General features: G+C 48.8%; 1 protein-coding gene across 3 annotated transcripts in view; it reads right to left on the bottom strand.

The window, feature by feature from the left end:
- Positions 1-14781, bottom strand: part of PDGFRA (platelet derived growth factor receptor alpha) — a 36519-nt gene extending 21738 nt beyond the window's left edge. The window contains exons 1-5 of one of the 3 annotated variants that reach the window (XM_068680342.1): positions 14704-14781; positions 5606-5666; positions 4077-4391; positions 1121-1384; positions 211-341 (exon numbers count right to left, since the gene is read on the bottom strand). In XM_068680342.1, coding sequence (XP_068536443.1) covers positions 211-341; positions 1121-1384; positions 4077-4391; positions 5606-5666; positions 14704-14748 — 816 coding nt within the window. In that variant the 5' untranslated portion in view covers positions 14749-14781. Of the gene's footprint in view, positions 1-210; positions 342-1120; positions 1385-4076; positions 4392-5605; positions 5667-12812; positions 13122-14703 lie in introns of those variants that run through there. The other 2 variants (XM_068680344.1, XM_068680343.1) reach the window with 2 other exon arrangements.
- Positions 14782-20439: the final 5658 nt, after the last annotated feature.

The raw sequence follows: 20439 nt of genomic DNA, 5'->3' as shown, positions 1-20439 counted from the left end.
TTCCTCTCATGCTTTGCATACTTACTAACAACAAAGTCTAACTTTTGGTACTGACTTTCTTTTGTGCTACCTTAGAAGAAAAAGAAATTACTTTGGTTTCTCTCCTCAGCTGTCCTCATTCAGAGAAGAGATGAATATTTCACAACCCCACCTTCTTCCCCAACAAATAACTACAAACATGCAGAATGAGAAAAAGAGAGAGACATTTACCACTTTCCCAGGATAATTCCACTGTAAATTAACCACCTCGTTGTCAAAGACCACACAAGTTACTACGATGGTCTCGCCTGTTTTGTAGACAGTTTTAAGAGCTTCAATTTCAACTGGCAGCTGTGAAGTAGCTAAAGAGAGAGAGAGAAAGAGAGAGAAAGAATACAGATTTAGTTTAAAAGTGTATGCGATTTTCACATTGTCTAATTTCAGGGGGAGATTTCTATTTCACTTCCTCTGTTGAGGAATTACCTGGAAAATTCAGTGAAAGTACTGCTGATTTATACTGATGTAAACATTATGTATTTAAAAGATGAAGTGTGCAGGCGTTGTGTTTAATCAATTCAATTAAGAAAAGAACCAAGCATAAAATTTCAATTAACAGTTCCTATCTCAAATGCCCCTATGAGATATTTTACTCACTGCACTTGGGATAAAAGTAATTATCCATTTTGCTAATCAGTGGCTGTCTTTGAAAATCCACTACTGGTCAATACAACCTTGTTCTCAAAATACTTGAATTGTGTTGTTTTTTCCAACTAACCAAAGTTCTATCATTTGAGTCCACTGGGGAACACCAGGCTTTTAAGTTCTGTTTCAACAAACAGGATGAAAACAAATGGATTACAAAAGACTTTTGCAATCATTTGAGAGAGGAGGTAAAGTTAAGGGCATTTTATTCTCATCAAAATTGTATACAAGGTAGTTTGCTAGGCAAATTAGCAACTAAGTGACTAGTAATATTGCCACAGGATCAAGGAGCTCATCATTGGGGTAATATCTGTAATATCATGGGGTATAACCCCATGATGCTGGTGCTAATATGACTCTACAGTGTGAGAAAAGAACTGGGCTGCACATTACTGTTTTTTTTTTTTAATTATTATTATTAATGAAAATAAATAAATACCTCTTAAAATATAGATGAGGAACACATCAGACTTGAACTCCACGCCTTTAACCATTGTTTTGCATGTGTATGATCCCGCAGGGAAGTTTCCTATGAAACCTCGTTTGTTGTCATAGGCAGCATAGACAGCCTTGTCTAAACTGTTAATTAAAGTCACTTGAGCATTTGGGTCACTTGTCCGACATGGGATAGTGGTGGAATCACCTTCTTCTACTAGGATGAACTGGTCTTCTGGTATAGACGGAACAAAAGGCACATCTGGGTCTGTAAAAAACAAGAGGTACATTTATACTACCTTGTTTGTAGGAAGTCCATATGCAAGAACTGGTTATCAATGACCACCTATAGGTCTTAACTGAAATCAGTACAGTTCAGGACTCCGGTTGTTCAGAGACTGCGGGTGAGGCATGCTAACAGCATCTCAGTTTTGCTTTCTGGTGTGTCATGTAGTGAGACATTTGACCTAAGCACAAAAGAGTAAAGGTCTCGGGCTCCTTCCTGAAAAATCAGGATGCAGAATTGGAAATGCAAAGGACTCCAAGAGAAAAAAAAGTTAATTATTATTCTTCCCATTAGACCTGGTTCTGATATATTCCTACAGTTAGGGCAAAAGGCTATTAAGTGACACAAAGCATGAAAAATAACTAATGGGTATGAGAACATTTATGCAGTTTCTGGGGATTAAATTAAACATGACTTCTCTTTCTCTGTCATAAACAACTCTATCAAAACATATATACAGCGATGAATCTGGACTTACACATCTAATTTTTAGGAAAAAAGATTTTGTGCTCAAGTGTAACTTTCACTGCAATAAAAAGAACTGTAATAAAAATAAAGTAAAATTAATGTATCAACAATATTTTATTGGAATGAATCACTCATCTTTTTCAGTTGGATTTTTTTCCTTCTGTAATAGTAGCTGCCCCATAACCAACACACAAAGAAAAGAAAAAAGAAAAAAAAAAAAAAAAGAAAAAAAAACTCTTAATAGCAAAAAGTAGAAATAAATTTTGGTGTTGCTTATGGCTAACACCATTAAAGCCACATTTCATCCAAAATAATTCAGGATACTTATCTTTGTGCATATCTAACATGTCCAACATTGCAGTTATGAGACATAGTTAATTATGGTCATAGCATGTGGTTTCCAGACTATGGTATTTGACCATAAAAAAGCAAACAAACACCTGGTAGTTTTAGTTCTTCAAAGTCAACAAAATGCTTGCCAACTTTCCTATCCAGCCAATCCAAAGTCTGAGTTCAAAACATAATTGCATAACATATCAAACATAAAAAGCAAAGCCCTTAAATTATCTACACTTGGCCATTCAGAATAAACAAATAATCTCTGCTAGCCTGAAGCTTCTGTGCAAAGCTTTATAATGAAATTTAATAAATAGCAATACAAATCCCTCCAACAATAGAATTTATGCTGCACTGGCAGGCTCTTTGTAGCAATAGTCCAAACACAGCCCTCTATCCCAAACACACTGCCAACTCCATGTATTCATTTTCTCGATGTAATTTAAAACAGAAATGGGATTCACCTAGTTTGGTTTTCTCTGTGCTTTTAGTGAAACTGGGATATTGCGTGAAGTCTCAGAGTAACCCTCCTTGGCCAAAGTGGGTTGCTGCCACCCATTGCCCTCCTAATTCATTGCAGGAAAAACAATTGTAAAGACAAAATTTATAGTGGAAACAGAAACATTCTCTATAATTTGGAGAAAAGGATATGTTTCTGCATTTATGACATCCTAATGTTTACTGAGTGGAAAAAATTACAGGGTGTCTCTGCTTTGCAAATGTGGTAGGCTGAAATCTAGAGGCATTTCAAAATCAAAACAAAATGCCCACTTCTTGAAGAAATCTTCCGTCTTTTGCCCTTCTATTCTTTTACTGCACGAGTTATAAGCACACTTAACAGCAAGAAAATCTTTTGGTGATTTGGCTAAAGCTGGTTGGAAATTGAGATACATGTGCCAAACCCCGCAGCCTCTGCTGAAACCTCTTAGTGCTTCAAGAATGAATACAAATGCATTAAGTTTGTTGTGGGAAATGTAGAGAAAGTCTTGGAAGAATCGCTGCACTTGAATCACACATCATGAACTGCAAAGAATTAATAACACTGTAAAATAGCCTTTAAAAAAGCCTCATTAGTCCTTCCTGCCCTTTTCCCCTTCCACAATCCTCCTTGCAGTTTCAGACATCATCTCCTTCACAATTTATTTTAGTTTTGCAGGATGATTTACAATCCCTTCTTTTCTCCTTCATTTCCTGCTCAGACTATTTACTGCAAATGTCATGGCTTGGTCTTCTCTGGCCCTGCTGTTCTGCCACTTATCCTCTGAACACCAAGGAAACATCCAGACAGCACTTTGCCAACGCAGCCAGCTGTGGCTCAGTCTGTGGTGCCTATTTCAGCCACAGAAAAATAAATAAATAAATAAATAAATAACTTGATGGATAACATGGGAATCCTTTAAAGGAATTGTCAGCCAGAACAAGGGGGTGGGAGGGCAAAGCTGGTGATAGGAACTTCTGAAGAGAAGGGATATCATTTCTTCTGTGTCCAGCACATTTTCCACCACTACAGAGAAAGGTGGCACGGGGACTGGGAAGGCTGTGTTTGCTTTGAAAATTATAGGGCACTGCAAGAAATGCTGTGTAGAAACACCATATTTTTAATCTTGCCTCAGACTGGTCAGCAGTAGCATTTCTCATTTCATCCTCCCTTGTAACAACTCCTTGTAACAGGACAACTCTGCTGCTTCCTGGGCCCTCTGCATATGTGAGCTTTTCCCCATTCTCTTTAAATCAGGTTAAAAACAAGACCTGGCCTTCCCCACCTGGCGACTGCTTTAGTGTCAGATGTGGCACTGGTTTGGGCAACACATGTCCCAAAATGCAGTCACCTCGGAAAGTGGGTCAGTCACCCTGTGGCACCCCCGCTTACCAGGCACATAGATGTAGATGTTCCTCCCCTCCACTTCCCCATCCTCCACTTGCGTGTGGTTGTAATAGCAAACATACAGGCCCGTGTGAGCGGCTGAGGCATTTCCTACTTCCAGCACTGTCACGAAGAGGCCACTGTTGTTCTCTTCATGTCTGATGTCTATCCTGTGGCTTCCCTCGGTCACTGGGTACTGCCAGCTCACTTCGCTGTCTCCAGAGCATTTGAGTGTGAAATTGGAATTGAGCTGTACAACCATTTCATTTCTGTTGGGAACAATAGTCGGCAGAGGAAGCTGGCAAAATGTTAGGAGCGGGCCTGGAAAAAGACACAAATAAAGAGCACATGAACACACAGCCCCTCCTCAGCACAGGGATGGGAGAGGGTGCAGAGTGGATGAAGAGCAGGCATCTTTATGGCCATTTCAGATGTGCTGACATCCCAGGAAATTTACCCTTGTTAAAAGCCAGAGCTGTTCCCTGTGGTGGGCAAATGGCCTCCCTTTGAAATGCTAAGCAGAGGAGTGTTTGCTCGCTGAGCCCTGTTTGACAACTCCAGAGGTGAAAGACAGAGGTGAAGTTAGGGATGGCTCCCAATCCACACCTCAGCTTCGCAGCCCCAAGTCCCAGCCCCAGTCCCTGGCTCCCAGTTCATGGGTACCCTACAAGCCGCGCTGCAGGTCCTTGCAGCAATGGTCAGGAAATCAGCAGGCCCATCAATTTTCAAGGAAGCCCACCGCTGAAAGTTGGAAAACACTTCCCAAGGCCAACACCTGCACTTTACATCTGGCTTCTATTTCGGCAAAGGGCCGGGGAAGGGGCCTACATCCAAAATTTGTGCATTGGGTCTACCTCTGGCCAAAATGTACAGAAAGTTTATAGCCAAATAAAACCGTAATTCACTGAACTAGATGTTGTAGATGGCACCAGTTTTCAGATGCAATCTACATTTATGGGGTCAGATTTGCAAGCCTAGGTAATTTGTAGGTGGGCTGGTGCAGGTCCAAGTCCCAGAAAGAAAATGAGAGGGCCCACACCCTAAGCTCCTGAAGAAGAAAATGGGGAATTCACCAGGAAAACAGTGTGAAAGTGGGCCCTGCACGATGAAACAGCAGTAGGAGCCCAGACTTTCTTTGAAACCAGTTTCTCACGTCTGCACGTGTTATCTCAGCCTGCAGGGCCCTTTCTATATTTGGCAGCCCTGTGGCAAACCCTGCCCTCCCCTCCCAGCGCCATTCGCTCTGCAGATGTGGGCAGCCCGGCGAGTGTGGTTATGTGGTGGGAAGGGGGAGGATGCTGGAGCCCACACAGGCAGCCCGGCTTGCTCCATGCTGCTGGAGGTGCTCCAGCGTGCCAAGGGTGGGACAGCTGTAGGTAGACCTTGTCTTGGCCTACCAAAGGGGAGGACAGAAAAAACAGAGGCTGGAGACAGCAGGCCAACCATTTGTTATTGTGGACACAACAAAAGGAAACTTAAATACAGGTTTTTGAAGGAGCAGGGATGGGGAGGCTTAGAGGACTGAGGAATATTACCTGTAAGGAAACATCCCAGGATCAAGTATGTCCTTGGGGAAGTGCCCATCGCTACCGACAACTGAAACAGAAAGAGGGCAACACGGAGCCAGTTAATAAGCTGACAACAGATACAAGAGCTCACAGGACCACTCTCCAACAGTGCCCTTTGCTTGCACCCTGCCGAGGGCAGGAGTACCCCCAGGACCCCATCTCACACCCTCATCCTGGTGAGACACCCACCCACACCACCCACATGGCACGTGAAGCCGCAGGCAGACCACCAGCACGGGGAACACAGCCAAAGGTCCACAACCTCTTCTCCTCGCTAAGTTCTGGCCCACCCAGCTTTTGAATTTTGGAAGTTACGCAGAGCACAAAGCTGGCACTTGCAGCAAAGAGCCTGCAAACAGCCCTGGTGCCCACTGAAGCACCCAGGACTGAGCCCATGCTCCTACTTGGATGCTGTATTGAAGTCAGTGGGGATGCAATGGCTATATGCAGTAAGTTCTGACCTTTTAGTGGCTTGCAGCATTTTTTTATTTTTTTTTTTTGGGGGGGGGGAGAAACAGCATATTTAAAAGCTACTTTTATTATACATCACACAATTGTGAGTGATATTTTTGTTTTGCCATTGTACGTATGTATATATATAGCTTACTGAGCACAATACAATACAATAGTGTTTATTGCTTATTTAGCAAGAATTCCCTTGATCAAGAGACATGATATTTAAAACATATGCTGAAATTTTCTAATGGAATAAATACATGACAAACTGTAGGCCAGCCATGCTATTCACTGAGCGCCTCTTCTCTCCAACAGTGTGAAAATCATAGGCTATTTGTGATAATTTAAGCTTTCAAACAAATAATCAGAAGGCATCAGTTGTGAAGAGGCAACAATGGCGATAAACAACTCTGAATCTTTATGCTATCTAATCACATTTCTACTTAAACCCCTCAAGCAGCCTGCTAGGTAATTTCCAAAAGAGGAGCTCCTACAACCTCTGCTCCCATTGAGATCAATGGACATTTTTTGTTGACTTTAATAGCAACTGGATTTGGCCCAGAGCCAACATAGACTAAAAAAGGACCATACAGAAGAACCCGTAATCTGAAACACAGGCTAAAGAGTAAAATAAAGAATGATGTGCCAAAACAGAGACTAGTTTTTCAAAGGTTCTGGAGAATTTCTATTCACTCTCTGCTCCTGATTCCGAGATAGGAAAGCACGTAGGTGCATCCAGTTATGAAGACTATGCCGATGCCATATGGGAGCTAAATGATTACAACATGCCATGGGGTGCTTCTGAACCCGTCCCTCTGTCCTCCTGCGACATGTGGAACAGACGGTGCTCCTTTGCAAAGCAAAAAGTATTTGATACTCCAATCAAACAAAAGGTCTCAGAAGCAGGATTAGGAGACTTACAAACTACCAGCCCCAAAACTTGTACAAACAACCTCGGAAATTCAGCTGACAACTTTCCAGCAGAGACAAACCATTTCGCCTGATTCTTCAATTAGCAATAATTGCCACGTGTTTATGTATCTGTCTCCTGTTGATAACAGACTCTCAGACATCAAAGAAGTCCATTTGTTTCAGCCTCCTTATTCATTTTTATCACATTTATATCCTGCAATATTTTTTCTGATAAAGTGACCCACACTGTGTATCTTTAAAGAATTCCCATCATCTGAATCCTAAGCTCCCAAGATCCACAAGACAATGTTACCCCACTGCCCACCAAATTTCTTTCAGCCTTTTCCATTTGAAAATAGGGTCTCTACCCCTACTGTGTTGTTTTCCAGACTATTCAATGCAAGTGATGCAACACAAAGAGAAAACACAAAGCTAATATCTTTTACACACCAGACTGCAGAAGCTCTGCTGAAGCGAACTTACACTGCTGCAAAACTGTGTGAGGACTGAAGCCTGGTAAATAAACTGATGTAAATAGAGGTGATGGCATTTCCAAAGTGGTATTTGGAATTTGTTGCCTTATTTGGGCTGCCATAGCAATCAGTAAGAACTGAGTGCCTCAGTCTACCCTTGCAGTTTAAAAAATCACAAGGATTTTCTAAACCTGCATTTCCCAACTGGCTACTCTTTCAGACTCCATAGCTTTGATCTTTCCTCAATGACCTGTTAATCTCAGCAAGACCCAGAGCAACATTTACGCACTGTGAAAAACAGAATAATGTACTAAGGACTCATCATCATTCATACTCAAAATCTGTTTGAACTGGATTTAATTACATCATGCATCTGACTTTGGCATGCTGGAGTCAAGGTTTAACACAGAATTTAACACCTCTGTTCTGGGCAAAAGACAGTTTACTCATTCCCAAAACACCAAGCGTTTGCTGTTTATTTACCATCACTTTTTTTTTTTTTTTTTTTTAATACACTTATTTTGCTTTTTAACCTTCTTTGTGGCAGAGGAGCACTCTTTGTCCTAAAACACCCACATCTCAGCCCTGAATAAATACAGCAGGTTCAGTTTCTAGCATCACTACATTAAACCGAAAATTGGTGTAACCTTTGTGAAGCCAGTAGCTTTATGCAAGTATTGGTAGCACTCATACAACGTAAGTTGGAGCCAACCTTAATTCCTTGCATACCTTGAACAGTGCTAGTTAAAATAGAAACATGGGAGTGCATAGTGAAAGCTAAATGATGCCACAGGGGTGTTGCCAAACTCTCTGCAGTGGAGGTTGATTGCCCAGGGTAAAACAATCATCACATCTGCTCTAATCACTAGGTTTTGAAAGGAACTGACTGAAAATTTGGTATCTCTGTTGTGTGCTTTAATGATAAAAAAAATCAGGAAAAGAACATCAGAAGAACTTTTATCAGCAAGGAGCCAATCTTCCAAACACTCACTGCCAAGCGTTGGCTTCCAACCAAGAGGGGTTTCATTGACTGCAAAGCAGAAGAGACAAAGTAAAATCAATATCCAAAAAGCTGATGGAAATGTGTGTTTAGAAGATATTCCTAGGCGATTGCATGACCTAGACAGAAAGCATGGTGGCGGGGTAGAAAGAGCCATCCGTATATGTTTTTCATACTGCTGTAAATCAAACAAAGAACTCTTTCAAGATAGAAAACCGTCCCATCTACCAGCAGCCCGGAGACTGACAAACTCGTTTCCTGCCAGCTAAGTAGTCACTGCACTTCATGCTCTTGGCCACAGGATGGCAATGTTGATCCACAGCAATGAGCCAGCTCTCTTGTCCAGCAGAAGGAAAGGCTGGTCTCCAGCGCGGCAGCTGGAAACTAAGCTAGGTCTCCTAAATCAACTTAAAATTAAATTTCTTATGTCTTAACTTCATGCGAATTTTCTGGGTTTTCTTCTTTGGAGAACAAAAAAAAAATTAAAAAAGTTCCTATTGCTCTGTATTTATATAAATTATACGATAGTAGATGGATTGCAAATCTTGGCACGTAATGATGTGATTATCCTTGTTATGAGAGGGCTGGATAATTTCAGTGGAGGTTTTGTCTGAGTGGCAATCCGTCCTTCTGGGAAAGCTGATCTTTTTCAGCAAGAGCAAAGGCTAGCCCAAGACAGAGAACAACTTTTCTTCGTTGTGGTACATGTCACCGGTTGAATGCAAAGGTTCAGTCAGGATCTCCTGAAACATTTCTTGGTTTGCAGTTCCCAAATTACAAACTCAGTTCTCCACAAGAACAAAGTAAACAGGAGAGCATCTGATGGTTTCGCTGGGGAAAGGCACAAGTGACACAAGAAAATTTCTTCTTTGAAAAGTCCAGCATAAATGTTCTCCTAAAGAGTGGTTTGTTCCATGTCCCTTTGAGAGTTTTTGCATCTAGCATAGCCTGTGCATCTCTTCTGGGCTGTGCAGGAATAACTACGCAGTAAGCTGAGTCTGTTTGGGGCTCCTGCAGCGGCTTCAGGCTCTGCAGGACACCTAGTGATGGCTGCCACAAGTCCGCCTTCCAGTCAGCTCCAATTCTTCAGCCTAAGCCATCAGGACAGACCATAGGACTAGGAAACAGAGGTAGAGGGCAATTTACAAAGTCTAAATTTACTTAAAGGACTTTCAGGTCTATCCCAGCAGACAGACAACACAACGGGTACTTCCAAGGGTACATCTCACTTAGGTTCTCAGGATCAGGTCAGGAACTTCAGAGAACACCTCAAATCCCAACTTAGGTGTTCAGAAGTGGTGGATGGAAAAAAACACTCCATTTCTGTTGACCGCAGGAGCTAGGAAGCTCAGCCATTGCAATCTGTTCCCTTGGGTGTCTACGTGAAGCTTTATTGACTTGAAAGAGATGAGTCAAGCAGGAGAGCAAGGCAAGAGGGAGAGAAAGGATCACTTGCTTACTTGCTTCCTTCTTTTAAATTATCAACAATTCTTGCCAGCACCAAAAAAATGACCTCTCAGAAATCATTCTAGTTTTTAAAACGAGTGAAGCAAACATGTTCTAACAGAATTTTCAGCATTCACAGGCAAGGGTAACACCACTGCAGCCATCATGATGTAAGGATACAAGCGAGGTGAAATTTCTATAGGGTTATCCATTTCACCCCTTTTCAGACCAATTGCTGATGTTGGAAATAGCCAACAGTAGGTCGGTTACAAAAAAAAATAAAGGATATGCAAGTCTTTTCTCTCTATATGAATTGGACTCAAATCCTAGCTTGATACTGCAGTACTGCGGAGAGGTATTTTATTAAAATATTTATTACTTCCTGCTTTCTTGAAACCTAATACCTATGTATTTGTCTCCCAGCCCCATGAAGATCCCCCATACATCAAGGAGCAAATAAAAGCAGGGATGCCCATTGCAGTCCTGCTGGCACACCTTCTGCTGTCCCCGCCTGGGGAGTACCAGAACAAGGGGGCTCATTTCTAGGCAGCGGGAGACCGCCTGCAGGCTGGGAGAGCTGCTTTGCTTGCAGACTCCTATGTCCCAGTGCTTTGTGCGGTCTCATTTTTCTTCAAACTTTTTTTTTTCCCCCAAGCTTTGAGGTTGGCTAAACTGCTGTTTAGCCGAGGGCTTCACAATGCTCTTTGTTAAGTGGAAACTGAAAATGAAGAGCCTTGCTGCGAGATCTTCCTCTATCTCTTCTAGAAGTAAAAGGCAGATATCCACAGCTCAGAGTTTGAGCCGCTGATGGTGGAGGGACCTTTGACGCCTCTCTCCTTGCTTTGATCCTGTCTCTGGCCCCGTCCGGGAACACTGAGTTAATGCAGCCTAGCTGGGCCCCCGGCTGGGCCCTGCCCCAGCCCTGGGAGATGCTGAGGGCAGCACCCCCGGCATCCCCCTGCTGGCTGCCCCCGCCTCAGCTCTTCCCCAGGCAGCAAAAACCAGCGGGGGAGCGTTAGCGAAAGGAGGCACAGCGGGGACCCCGTCGGGGATGCAGTGGGGACCCCATAACCAGACGGGGCGTGGGTGGGGATGGAGCGGGAGCCACTCTCCAGCCCCCATCTTTGGGGTTTTCCTCCCTGCTGCAGGATGCCTGAGTGGGTGGCCCCCAGGGAGAAGGAAGAGGGGCGACCCCGAAGCCCCCCCCCAGCTCGGTTTACGTCTGTTAGAAGCGCTGCGGATCAGAGGCTGCCCGGGACACCGAGCAAACCTAGCAGAGACGGCAGCTCCCAGCCACTCCGCTGTTTGTCTAGGAAACAATAGAAAAGCCTTTGCCAAACTGGAGCATTTTTTTTTAAACGCGAGGTAACCAGAAAAAAAAAAAAAAAAAAAAAAAAGCGGGATGGGAGGGGATGGGGCAAAGCAAAGCCATGTTTCTCTCCAGGGCTGCTCCCCGACGTGAGCTCCGGGCTTCTTCTCCTGCCCGCTCCTCCGGGAGAGGCACGGAGCGCTCTGTGCCCTCCGAGGGGGCGGCCACCCGCGGGGGGACAGGAGCTGTGCCCCATCCGGGGCTGTGACAGCGACGTGCCCGCAGCCCCGGGGACGGTTCCGTCTGTCCCAAATACCCTGGGCGTGTGGTTTCGGGTCCCGGAGGCTCGCCGGGAAGCCGGAGCGTTTGCGAGATGCCGAACTGCCGTCGAGGGGCGCTGGGTGCGTGCTCCCGGCGAGGGAGGGGGCCGGGGCAGCGGCCCCCGCAGCCCGTCGGGACGTGGGCAAGCCCCCGGGGGCGGCTGCTGCTGCCTCGCTGGATCCGCCGCTGCTCGCACAGAAAAAAGCTGTCCAAGTCCTGTTCTCTGGAACGGCTCCTGGGCCGCTGGGTCCCCGTCCAAAAATGTTGAGCAATGCCGCAGCCAGCCAAAAAGCCATTTCCTACTTGCTCCTAGGACTTTTCCAGGGGACTCCAGCCTGGCAGAGGCTGGCGAGTTTGCAGCCTCCGCTCTTGACCAAATCCAAACGGTGGCCGCGAAGACTTCAGCCCCCACCTCCGGGGGGCGAGGCGGCGGGCTCCAGCCGTCCGGCGGGGCGGGCGGCGCTCCCGGTGCGAGAAGGGGGCTGTAAGCTGGAGAGGCTCCAGGTACCAGTCCTGCCCGAGTTCAGCATCTTCTCTTTCCGCTGAGACGTGGAAATAAAGCAAAAGAGCGGGGCGGGGGGGCGCGCAGGGATGGAGATGGGGTCGCCCGCGCAAAGCGGGGGTCGTGCGTGTCCCGCCTGGGCTCCCGGGGGGGGTGATAAGGTGGGGAAGGGGACCTGAAAAAGGGAAGGTGGCGAAAAACAAAGGATGGGGGAAGGGAGCGGAGAGCGGCGGGGTGAAGGAAGCGAGGACAGAAGGTGGGGATGCGAGAAGAGGGGGAGCCGCCGGGTGCCACCCTGCCCTGCTTCCCATCCTCGCTGCGCGTCCCCCCTGCGCCCTCCGGGCGGGCACCGGCGCTGCCCTCGGAGCCCCGGCGGGGCAGGAATGCGGCCCGGTGGCCCCCGCGGTCCCAATGTGTTTGTCATTAGCGCTGCCCGAGCTGCTCCCCGCCGCCGCCGCCGCCGCCGCCGCGCCCCGACGGCCCGCGGAGAGCCCGCTCCCAGCTCCCCGCCGCCCCCGGGGGCCGCCAGCCCCCGGCACCCCCGCGGGAAGGCGCCCCCGGAGCGGCTCAGCCGAGGAAAAAAAAAAGAAAAAAAAAAGAAAAAAAAAAGAAAGAAAAAGAAAAGAAATACCAACAAATGGATAAAGGGAGGGAAAATTTAAAAAAAAAAAAATGGGAAAAGAAAAAAATTGTGAAAAATGGGAAAAAGAAACGGGGGAAAAGGAAGGAAAAAAAATGGGGAAAGTGCCCCTCACCTCTTACCTTCTCCTCTCCAATCCGCAGCTATAGTCCCGCAGATCGTAAAATATCCAAAATATGTCCACGTCTTTTGTGACTTTCCCCGCTCAGCCGCGCTCCTTCCCTCCCGCTCGCCCTCCCTCCAGCCCCGACTGCAGCGGGCTCACAACCCGCGCCCCGTAATTGATTCAATGTTATAGTCCATCCTTCCAAAACTAATCATTTGCTTTAAGTAAATAGCTGTCAGGAAATGAAGCCCCCCTCCGGCCCCTTCGCAATAAGAGCCGCCCTGGCTCGCCCGGCGCCCCCAGCCCCGCGGCCGGAGGCGGGCGCAGGAGGGAGGCTCTTACGGAGGCAGGGGGGCCAGTCTCAGCCTCCAGATTTCGGCAGCCTCGCAGGGGAGGGGGAGGCTGGCCATATGGCAGGGGGGGAGGAAAAGGGGGGAATTGGAGAGTTTTGCACTGCGGGGGGAAGGAAAAAAAAATATAAAGGGGAAAAAAAAAAAAAACTTTGGTGAAAAGTCACAGGGCTCCCAATTTCGTGAATGAGCCTCTTCCCTCAGCCCCTCCAGGACGGTGGGTCACGGTGTGGGGTTACGGACGGGGAGCTGGAGCTGGAAACGAATTGGCGGCTTCCTCGTGTCCTTTGTGCGCTCCTGAGCGCGGGCAGGGGACGCAGAGCAGCACGGAGGGCTGCGAGGCAGCCAGAAGCAGGAGGCAGCGGGCGAGAGGGGCAGAGCCGCACCGCTCGGCTTTATGAATGAAAGCCACAACGAAAGGCAGCCGTCGCCGGGAGCCGGCCGCCCCAAACCCTGCTGCTGTGCCGGGACCGGGGAAGCTCTTCTCATCCTCTGTGCCCTCGGCCCGGCCCGTCTGAGCTCGCCCGGAGCCCCGACGGCTTTAGCCGGGGACCTCCGCCTCGCCGCGGCGCCCAGCGGTGGCCGGGGAGGTGGCGGGGGCTGCCCCCGTCGCCTCGCTGCGGGGTCCCGGAGCCGAGCCCGGCGAGCGGGGCGATGCTGCGGCCGCGGGAGAGGGGGCAGTGCAGCCCCAGGAACCGAGCGGGGACGGAGGCCCCTGCCTCCCGGGAGGGCTCCGGCCTCGGAGCCGAGCCCCCGGGCTTCTCCCCGCTTCCTCCCTTCCCGCTCTGGCCCGCCTCGCTCCTTTTTTTTTTTTTTTTTTCTCGTCTTTATTATTATTTTTTTCCGTTTAGCGCCAAACAAAAGTTTTGTCCTCAAAGTCAAGCGGCAGGATGCGGTGGTTTTTTCTCCCTCCCCAAACCAAGGAGAGCTAAGGCTCCGGAGCGAAGATGCCCCGAAGAGAGTGGGGGCAGGCAGGAGAAGAACAGCGTGCTCAGGCTGAGGGCCCTGTGGCGAGGCTCGCAGGGTCCCCAGGCTTTTTGCACGCTCTCCACTAGTGCATCCTCAGCTCGGGTGAGTGCACAACCCCGCTATTGCTTCCACATGTTCCTGCAGGAAACCAGCGGAGTCAGATCCCTGGTCGGAATGCTAACAGGATACCGTAATGCTTGTGAATAAACAACAGGCTGCGAGTGAGTCAAAAGCACAATGAGGAAAAAAATAATAATAATAATAAAAAAAATGAGTACACCCGGGTGTTCTCCACCTGGGGGGCGAGCACAGGCAGCAGCCCGGCCCCCCCGAGGTTGTGCAGGACGAGCCCCGACGGGACGGGAGGGCTCCGGGCAGGGTTCAGCTCCGCGAAGATGTGCGGGAGCCGAAAATGCGTGAGCTTGAGGCCGTGCGGGGCTCGGGCTGGCACCCAGGAGCCTGCTTTGACGGGTTTAAGGATGGAGGTGATGCCTGGCGAGGGACCGCCAGCATCAGCCGTGGCGCCCGCTCAAGGAAAAGAGCAAAAGGAAGGGGAGAAGGCGCTCTCTGTTTGCAATTACCTGCCTCATTTGAATAATGCCTTCGTCGTGATCATTATCGAGCATTCGTTAACGGCTTCCACGTGGGATCTCACAAAAACGAGCACAGAATAAAACCAAATCGCGGAGTCGGGACGGGCAAAAAGCTGCGGGCGGGGACCCCGGCGGCTCCTGCGGGGCCGGGCCGGGGGCAGCGGGGCCGCTTTCCCCGACGTGGCTCCCCCTTCCCCGCCCCGACGGCAGGAGACGAGGGGCCCCCTGCCCGCGGGAGGAGCCCGGGAGCCTTCTCGGGGCCTGTCCCCCCCCTCCCGGTGCCGGCGGTGCCTGGGGGGTGTTTGAAATAACCCCTCCGGGACAGCTCCCGAGCGCTGCCCCCGCCCCGTGTGGCGCAGGGGGGTCCCGTCCAGGGGCTTGGGGTTAGCGAGAGGACAGGCGGGGGGTGGGGGGATTTACACCACGGCAGCCCCCTCCCCTCCCAGTCCTTCTCCCCTCCCCCGGAGTGCTGCAGCATAAGGCATCCTGCATGTTTATGTGGCAACAGATGGAAGCCGCACGTCTTAAACAACCCGGGCTGGAGCCTCTGCCGCCTGTTTACTCTCCCAATCTGCAGCCCCCCAACGCCCCCCAACACCCCCGGGGGGGCGGTCGCGGTCCCGGCTCCCTCCCCGGTTCTGTAGCGCCCGCAGGCTCCGGGCGGCGGGCACCGAGGGGGCGGCTCGCTCCGGCCCCGGGAGCTTGCGGGGGGGCTGGGAGCTGAGATTTTGGGCTGGGAGGGAAGGCAGGGATGGGGCTGAGAGCCGTCAGCCACGTTTTAGGGATGCCCGGTGCCGGCTGAGCTCTCCCGTAGGCACAGCGCCGCTCAGGAGGACCGCGACACCCCTGGATGCACACCTCTCCGCTCATTAGTATTTTTCTATTTTTCTAAAATTTTAATTTATTTTTTAAATTTATTTTTCTAAATATCCATTCAATGCACAGCTCTCAGGCCCGGCCATTTCCCGAGCAAAACACCGGCCTAAGCCACAACCCTAGCATCGAGAAGGGCAGCGCCGGCCAGGAGCAGAGCAACGACAAACCCCGAGAGAGGGAGAAAACCGAGCGGGCTCTCCTTGCTTATATCTGTAAATCTGTGCCCCCGTCTGTCGCGGAGAGAGGAGAACACAGCAGCGGGACAGACGGGGACAGACGGGGGGCACAGCCGGGCTCCACCGAGCCCAGCCCCACCGAGGGAGATGCTCGGCCTTTGCAGACGTGTCGCGTTTACAGCCACGGCGGGGATTTTTGGAATTTCCCCTTTTTCCACAACTCCTTCGTTCTGTTTGTCCAACATCGGCTGTCCCCGAGTAGCAGGGATCCCGTGTCGGTGGGCGAGCAGGGAGCCAGACAAAAGAAATAGACGGCTGCTCCCCGCCGCCAGCCTCCCCTCCCCTCCCTTTATTTTCATTCACCCCGGGGTGGTTTAAGGCAGTGCCCCGTGCCCGTCGGGTTCCCTCTGAGGCCTCTGCTGCTTCGACGTCGAATTGTTTTGTTTTCACTGTCACATTTGGCTCTTGACGTTCAAAGATGCCAGAACAAGCGTGGCAGCCTTATTCTTTGCGGTGGATCAAAAAAAAAAAAAAAAAAAAAAAAAAGAAGCTTTGTTTTCCCTGCTTTTTTTTTTTTTTTTTTTTTTTCTTCTTCTTTTTTTGGGGGATTGGGGCAGCACAAACAGGCTGCTCCGGTCCTAACCCGGTTTAGGGGTGGGGTAATGGGCCGGGAGCGGAGGCAGCGGGCGGGACGCTAGAGGGCACCGCAGCCCGCGGGAGGAGCGGCCGGGCAGCGCCAGCCACCGGGGGCACACGGCTCCCCCCCCTGCACCGGAGGAGCGCTCCTTACACAGATTCCCCCTCCAAAAAATAATAATTAGCAGCCGCCCTCCCCGTTAGCCCACAGGAGAGGGCAGCGCTGGGTGCGCGCCTGTGTCTTGCAGCCCTGGGGGGGGGATGGTTTTCTATCCTAAATATAACCCGCGAGCCCTAGGAGGAGTTCAGTGGGGCACGGCACACCCCGCAGACGCTTGGTTTCGCTGTTCGCAGTTAAAGGACGGGCAGGGTTTTGGAGATGGGGAAGCGAGGATCCGAGCACTGCATCCCTGCGGGTCCAGCAGCAGCCCCGCGGCGAGAGCAGGTCCTCCCTGCCACAGACGTGGGGTTTTCCCCCCAGAAAATCAAAGGACCTCCTCCTTCTCCAGCCCAGGTTTGATTTCGATCCGTAACTCCTTAGGCCATTATCTTTGCCTTTGTTCTTTCAAACCGCAGCAATTAATGGATTACAGCAGGACACAGACACAGCCAAGCCAGGCGGCTCTGTTTCTCTGCCTAGTTACTGTTGGTGCCAGCTTTACCCCTTCGGGCTGGTACCCTGAGATCTGCACAGGACAGCTGGCTGGTCCCTGGGCCACCCAGGACACAGAGGTCACCATCCCCCGTGGTGTGGTGAGCACAGCCAGCCCAGGTCCATGCCAATGTCAGTCCCCACATATGCACGGGCTGGCCATGTCCACAACACATCACTGCCACGGGCAAGGAAGAGCCAAGGTAGGCTGAGCATCATGAGGTGCCCAGCTCTGGAGGGACCCCACAGGTCTGTCCAGTGACTTGAATCACCCATGCAGCAGACACAGGTTGTCATTTTTCTGCTTCATCCTGTGATAGGTTTTCCTCTGGTGCTTAATGTTTTGACAACACATCCCTTTGGAACAATGTGCTGTAGAATAACTGAAGCTAAGGACAAGGTTTTGGAGATATAACTGACTTTACAAAAGGATCCATCTCTTCTCTGTATGTTTTTTTTTTTTTTTTTTTTTTTTGCCCTGAAATACCACGACAAACAAAGCACTGTCCCTGTTTTCGTGGCACGGAGAGATCCTGAGCAGGGGTCTCACTCATCCCGCGATTCAACTCGTGTCATCAGTTGCTTTCTTTAGTCGGGAGATAGGAGGGACCGACACACTGAACAGCCAGGGGAAATTGTTCTTCTCTTTTCTGTCGCTTCTATAAATGACTAATTGGGCTTTTCCTTTTGTCTGAGGTCAACAGGTTTTAGCCTGTACCTCATCTCATTCTCCAGGGAGTACTTGCTGCTTCAGTTACATGTTTATTTGCCTGTCCATTGTCGAGAGTCCTTTAGGGTACTCAGTTATTTGCACTTCACTTGAGTGGGGTGGCCGCAGAGGGAGAAACGAGAAAGTGAAATGAGAGGAAAATACAGGCACAGGTCAGTTCCCGGCAGCTGTGGACAAGAAATGACGGCTCAGGCTCGGCTCAGACCGGGGAGATCCAGCATGACTCAAGAACAGGGCTCATGGGGTGGGTTTGGGTCCTTGGACCGCTGGCTGTTGTACTCAGACAGCCCTGGTCTTAACCTAAATTATCTTACAAAAAAAGGGTCTAATGTGGAAACCGGGACAGATTCTGCATCGTGTAAATCTGGTGTAATTCCAACTTCAAGGGAAATATTCCAGATTGAATCTGGGATAATTAAGATTAAAAATTGGCTCTGGAAGTCTTTTCTTTGGCAATAAAGTTAGAGAAGTACTGTGAAGAAAAATAATTCAAACCAGAACATTGTTTCAGTGCTCTTTTAAATAACATATGCTATAGGCGCTTTGAAGGCATTTGTTCTCCATGGCAGCAGTATTTTAAAACTTTCACTTTGGCTCCACTAACCGAGTTAACCCTTGAGAACCAAGTGTGTTTAAAATAGGCTACATACACAGACACCATTTTGCAGGACATTCTCCAAATAACAGTAATTTAAAAATATCTTTTAGAGTGATATGATTGCTGCTGTGGCAGTGGCAAGCTTCCTAGTGAGGATGAAGCCATACATTCACAAAGCAGCCAATGCAATGAGTTTGTATTTATACCTTACTTGTCATAGTGTTATTTTTTCTTCTTTCCTGGTGAAAACTTTGCTATCTGAATGCTAAACTCAACACTTCAAGAAGGAGCAATTTCAGAAGGCAGTTGTTTAGTGTCTCTGGGAAGCAAACTCTGAACGGAGTCCCTAAAGGAATGGAGGAAAACTGAAGAGCCATAAATTACGCGGCATTTTTCTAGCTCCCATGAATAAGATGACAAGCTCTCCTCTAATAGTCACTGTGTCCAATGCCACTTCATTTGTGGGGCCTGTGTCCCCTGTAGAAATGATTTCACCATAACTTTATTGCAATTGCTGAGGAGGTGCTGGTGCTTGCTTTGTGTAGCTGGGCAATTTTTCCAGGTCTGGCGTTCAGCCCCAATGAAATCACGAGGTCTGTCATTCCTATAGTGGTCCCAGATTTTCACCACAGGTTAATCAGATCTTTCTTCAGGGTGTGGAAAAAAAAAAAAAAAAAAGAGGGGAAAAATAAGAATCAGCTGTGTCTTTGATTCCTTGTGGCATATAAATAATATGTCTTTGGAAAACGTGTTTTCCACTTTTTAAGCGGGGTGGGGAAGTAGGAGGGGTTAAATCTTTCAAAAGCACAGGAACACTGAGCCTTGTCACCCCTGTTTTTTTGCCAGAGGACCCCTTGTTGAACCAGCAAACGAGGATCTCACAATAACACTAACTCTTTCTCTGGGCAATCTTTCAAGCCACTTGATGAGCAGGTTCATAGGGCTAGGGAGCAGAGAGACATGTCCTGCCCCAAACCTGCTGCTGCAAGGAACTGAGCTGCCGTCCTCCCACCATCCCGCATGGGTGCCCCAGAGGGAGGCAGGGAGATGGAAAACAAGCACAGAAGAGACCAGACGCAGCCCCGAATGGACCTGCAGACGGAGCCCATCTGAGGTTTCTTTCAGAGAAAGTGAATTGTGGGATAATCCCTCACCTTTCTGGCCCCTACTCCCATCTGTGTTTTGCTTCCTTTGTCCCAAGATAACAGGCTAAGTGCTGAAGGAATAGTGGTAAGGACACAAAAAAATGTCTAAATTAGAGCAGTGCTCTTTGCTGGCTCTTTTTGCTAGTTGAGGACACCACAGAAAAGGAGTAGTGTAGGAACAGGTCACTTCACCCCTATTTTCTATTTTCACAGTCAAAGGGAATAGAAACGTGTTCTCCTCAGTGTCAAGAGAATTCAGAATTTCCTTTCCCTCTCGTTTTGTGATGGGAGAAAACATTTGTGCAGCCAAAGTAAATCCAAATAAATTCTTGCAATTCCTATCCGTCACCGAACTTCTATTTTCTCTTCTTAGTTATTTTTCTCCCAATGTGCTCTACACTACTACAAGAAAAAAGGTGTTATTTAAATCCACACCTCTATGAAACCTTGTGGGGATCACCTCATTAAGAAAGCTGCAAGCAGAGTCTCAGGAGGTCCGAGTGAATCTATGATGCCTGCTATGATTACTCTTTTCTGAAACATAGTAGGGTTTAGTCAACTTGACAATGTGAAGGGTTCGAGGAAATTCTTTCCCCCAGAAACATCAGCAGCTGTACGGCTGGGGGCTGATCAAAACAGCACTCGGAAGTGTTGCTGCAGCCTCTGCCGTGAACGGGGAAGTCAGAGGCACACCGTTCTTATGGGAGGTTAAAATATATAGGTAGTTAGACAGCTTGGGTGGACAGAAGCCATTGTAAATATCTGAGGAGTCGAGTGCCTTTTTTTTTCTGGGAGACAAATGGTCCCACAGCCCACTTAGCACCTGCCAGTGCCCCTCGGCTGCCCTTTGCCCCGTGGGGCTGCTTGTTCTGACGGCTTCTAAAGCTCTCCCGGCTTCAAATTCCTTCTCC

Source organism: Anas acuta, chromosome 4 (genome assembly GCF_963932015.1).
Source record: "Anas acuta chromosome 4, bAnaAcu1.1, whole genome shotgun sequence".
NCBI lineage: Eukaryota > Metazoa > Chordata > Aves > Anseriformes > Anatidae > Anas > Anas acuta.
The sequence above is the reverse complement of the archived record's forward strand: the minus strand, read 5'-3'. Positions and strand labels throughout refer to the sequence as shown.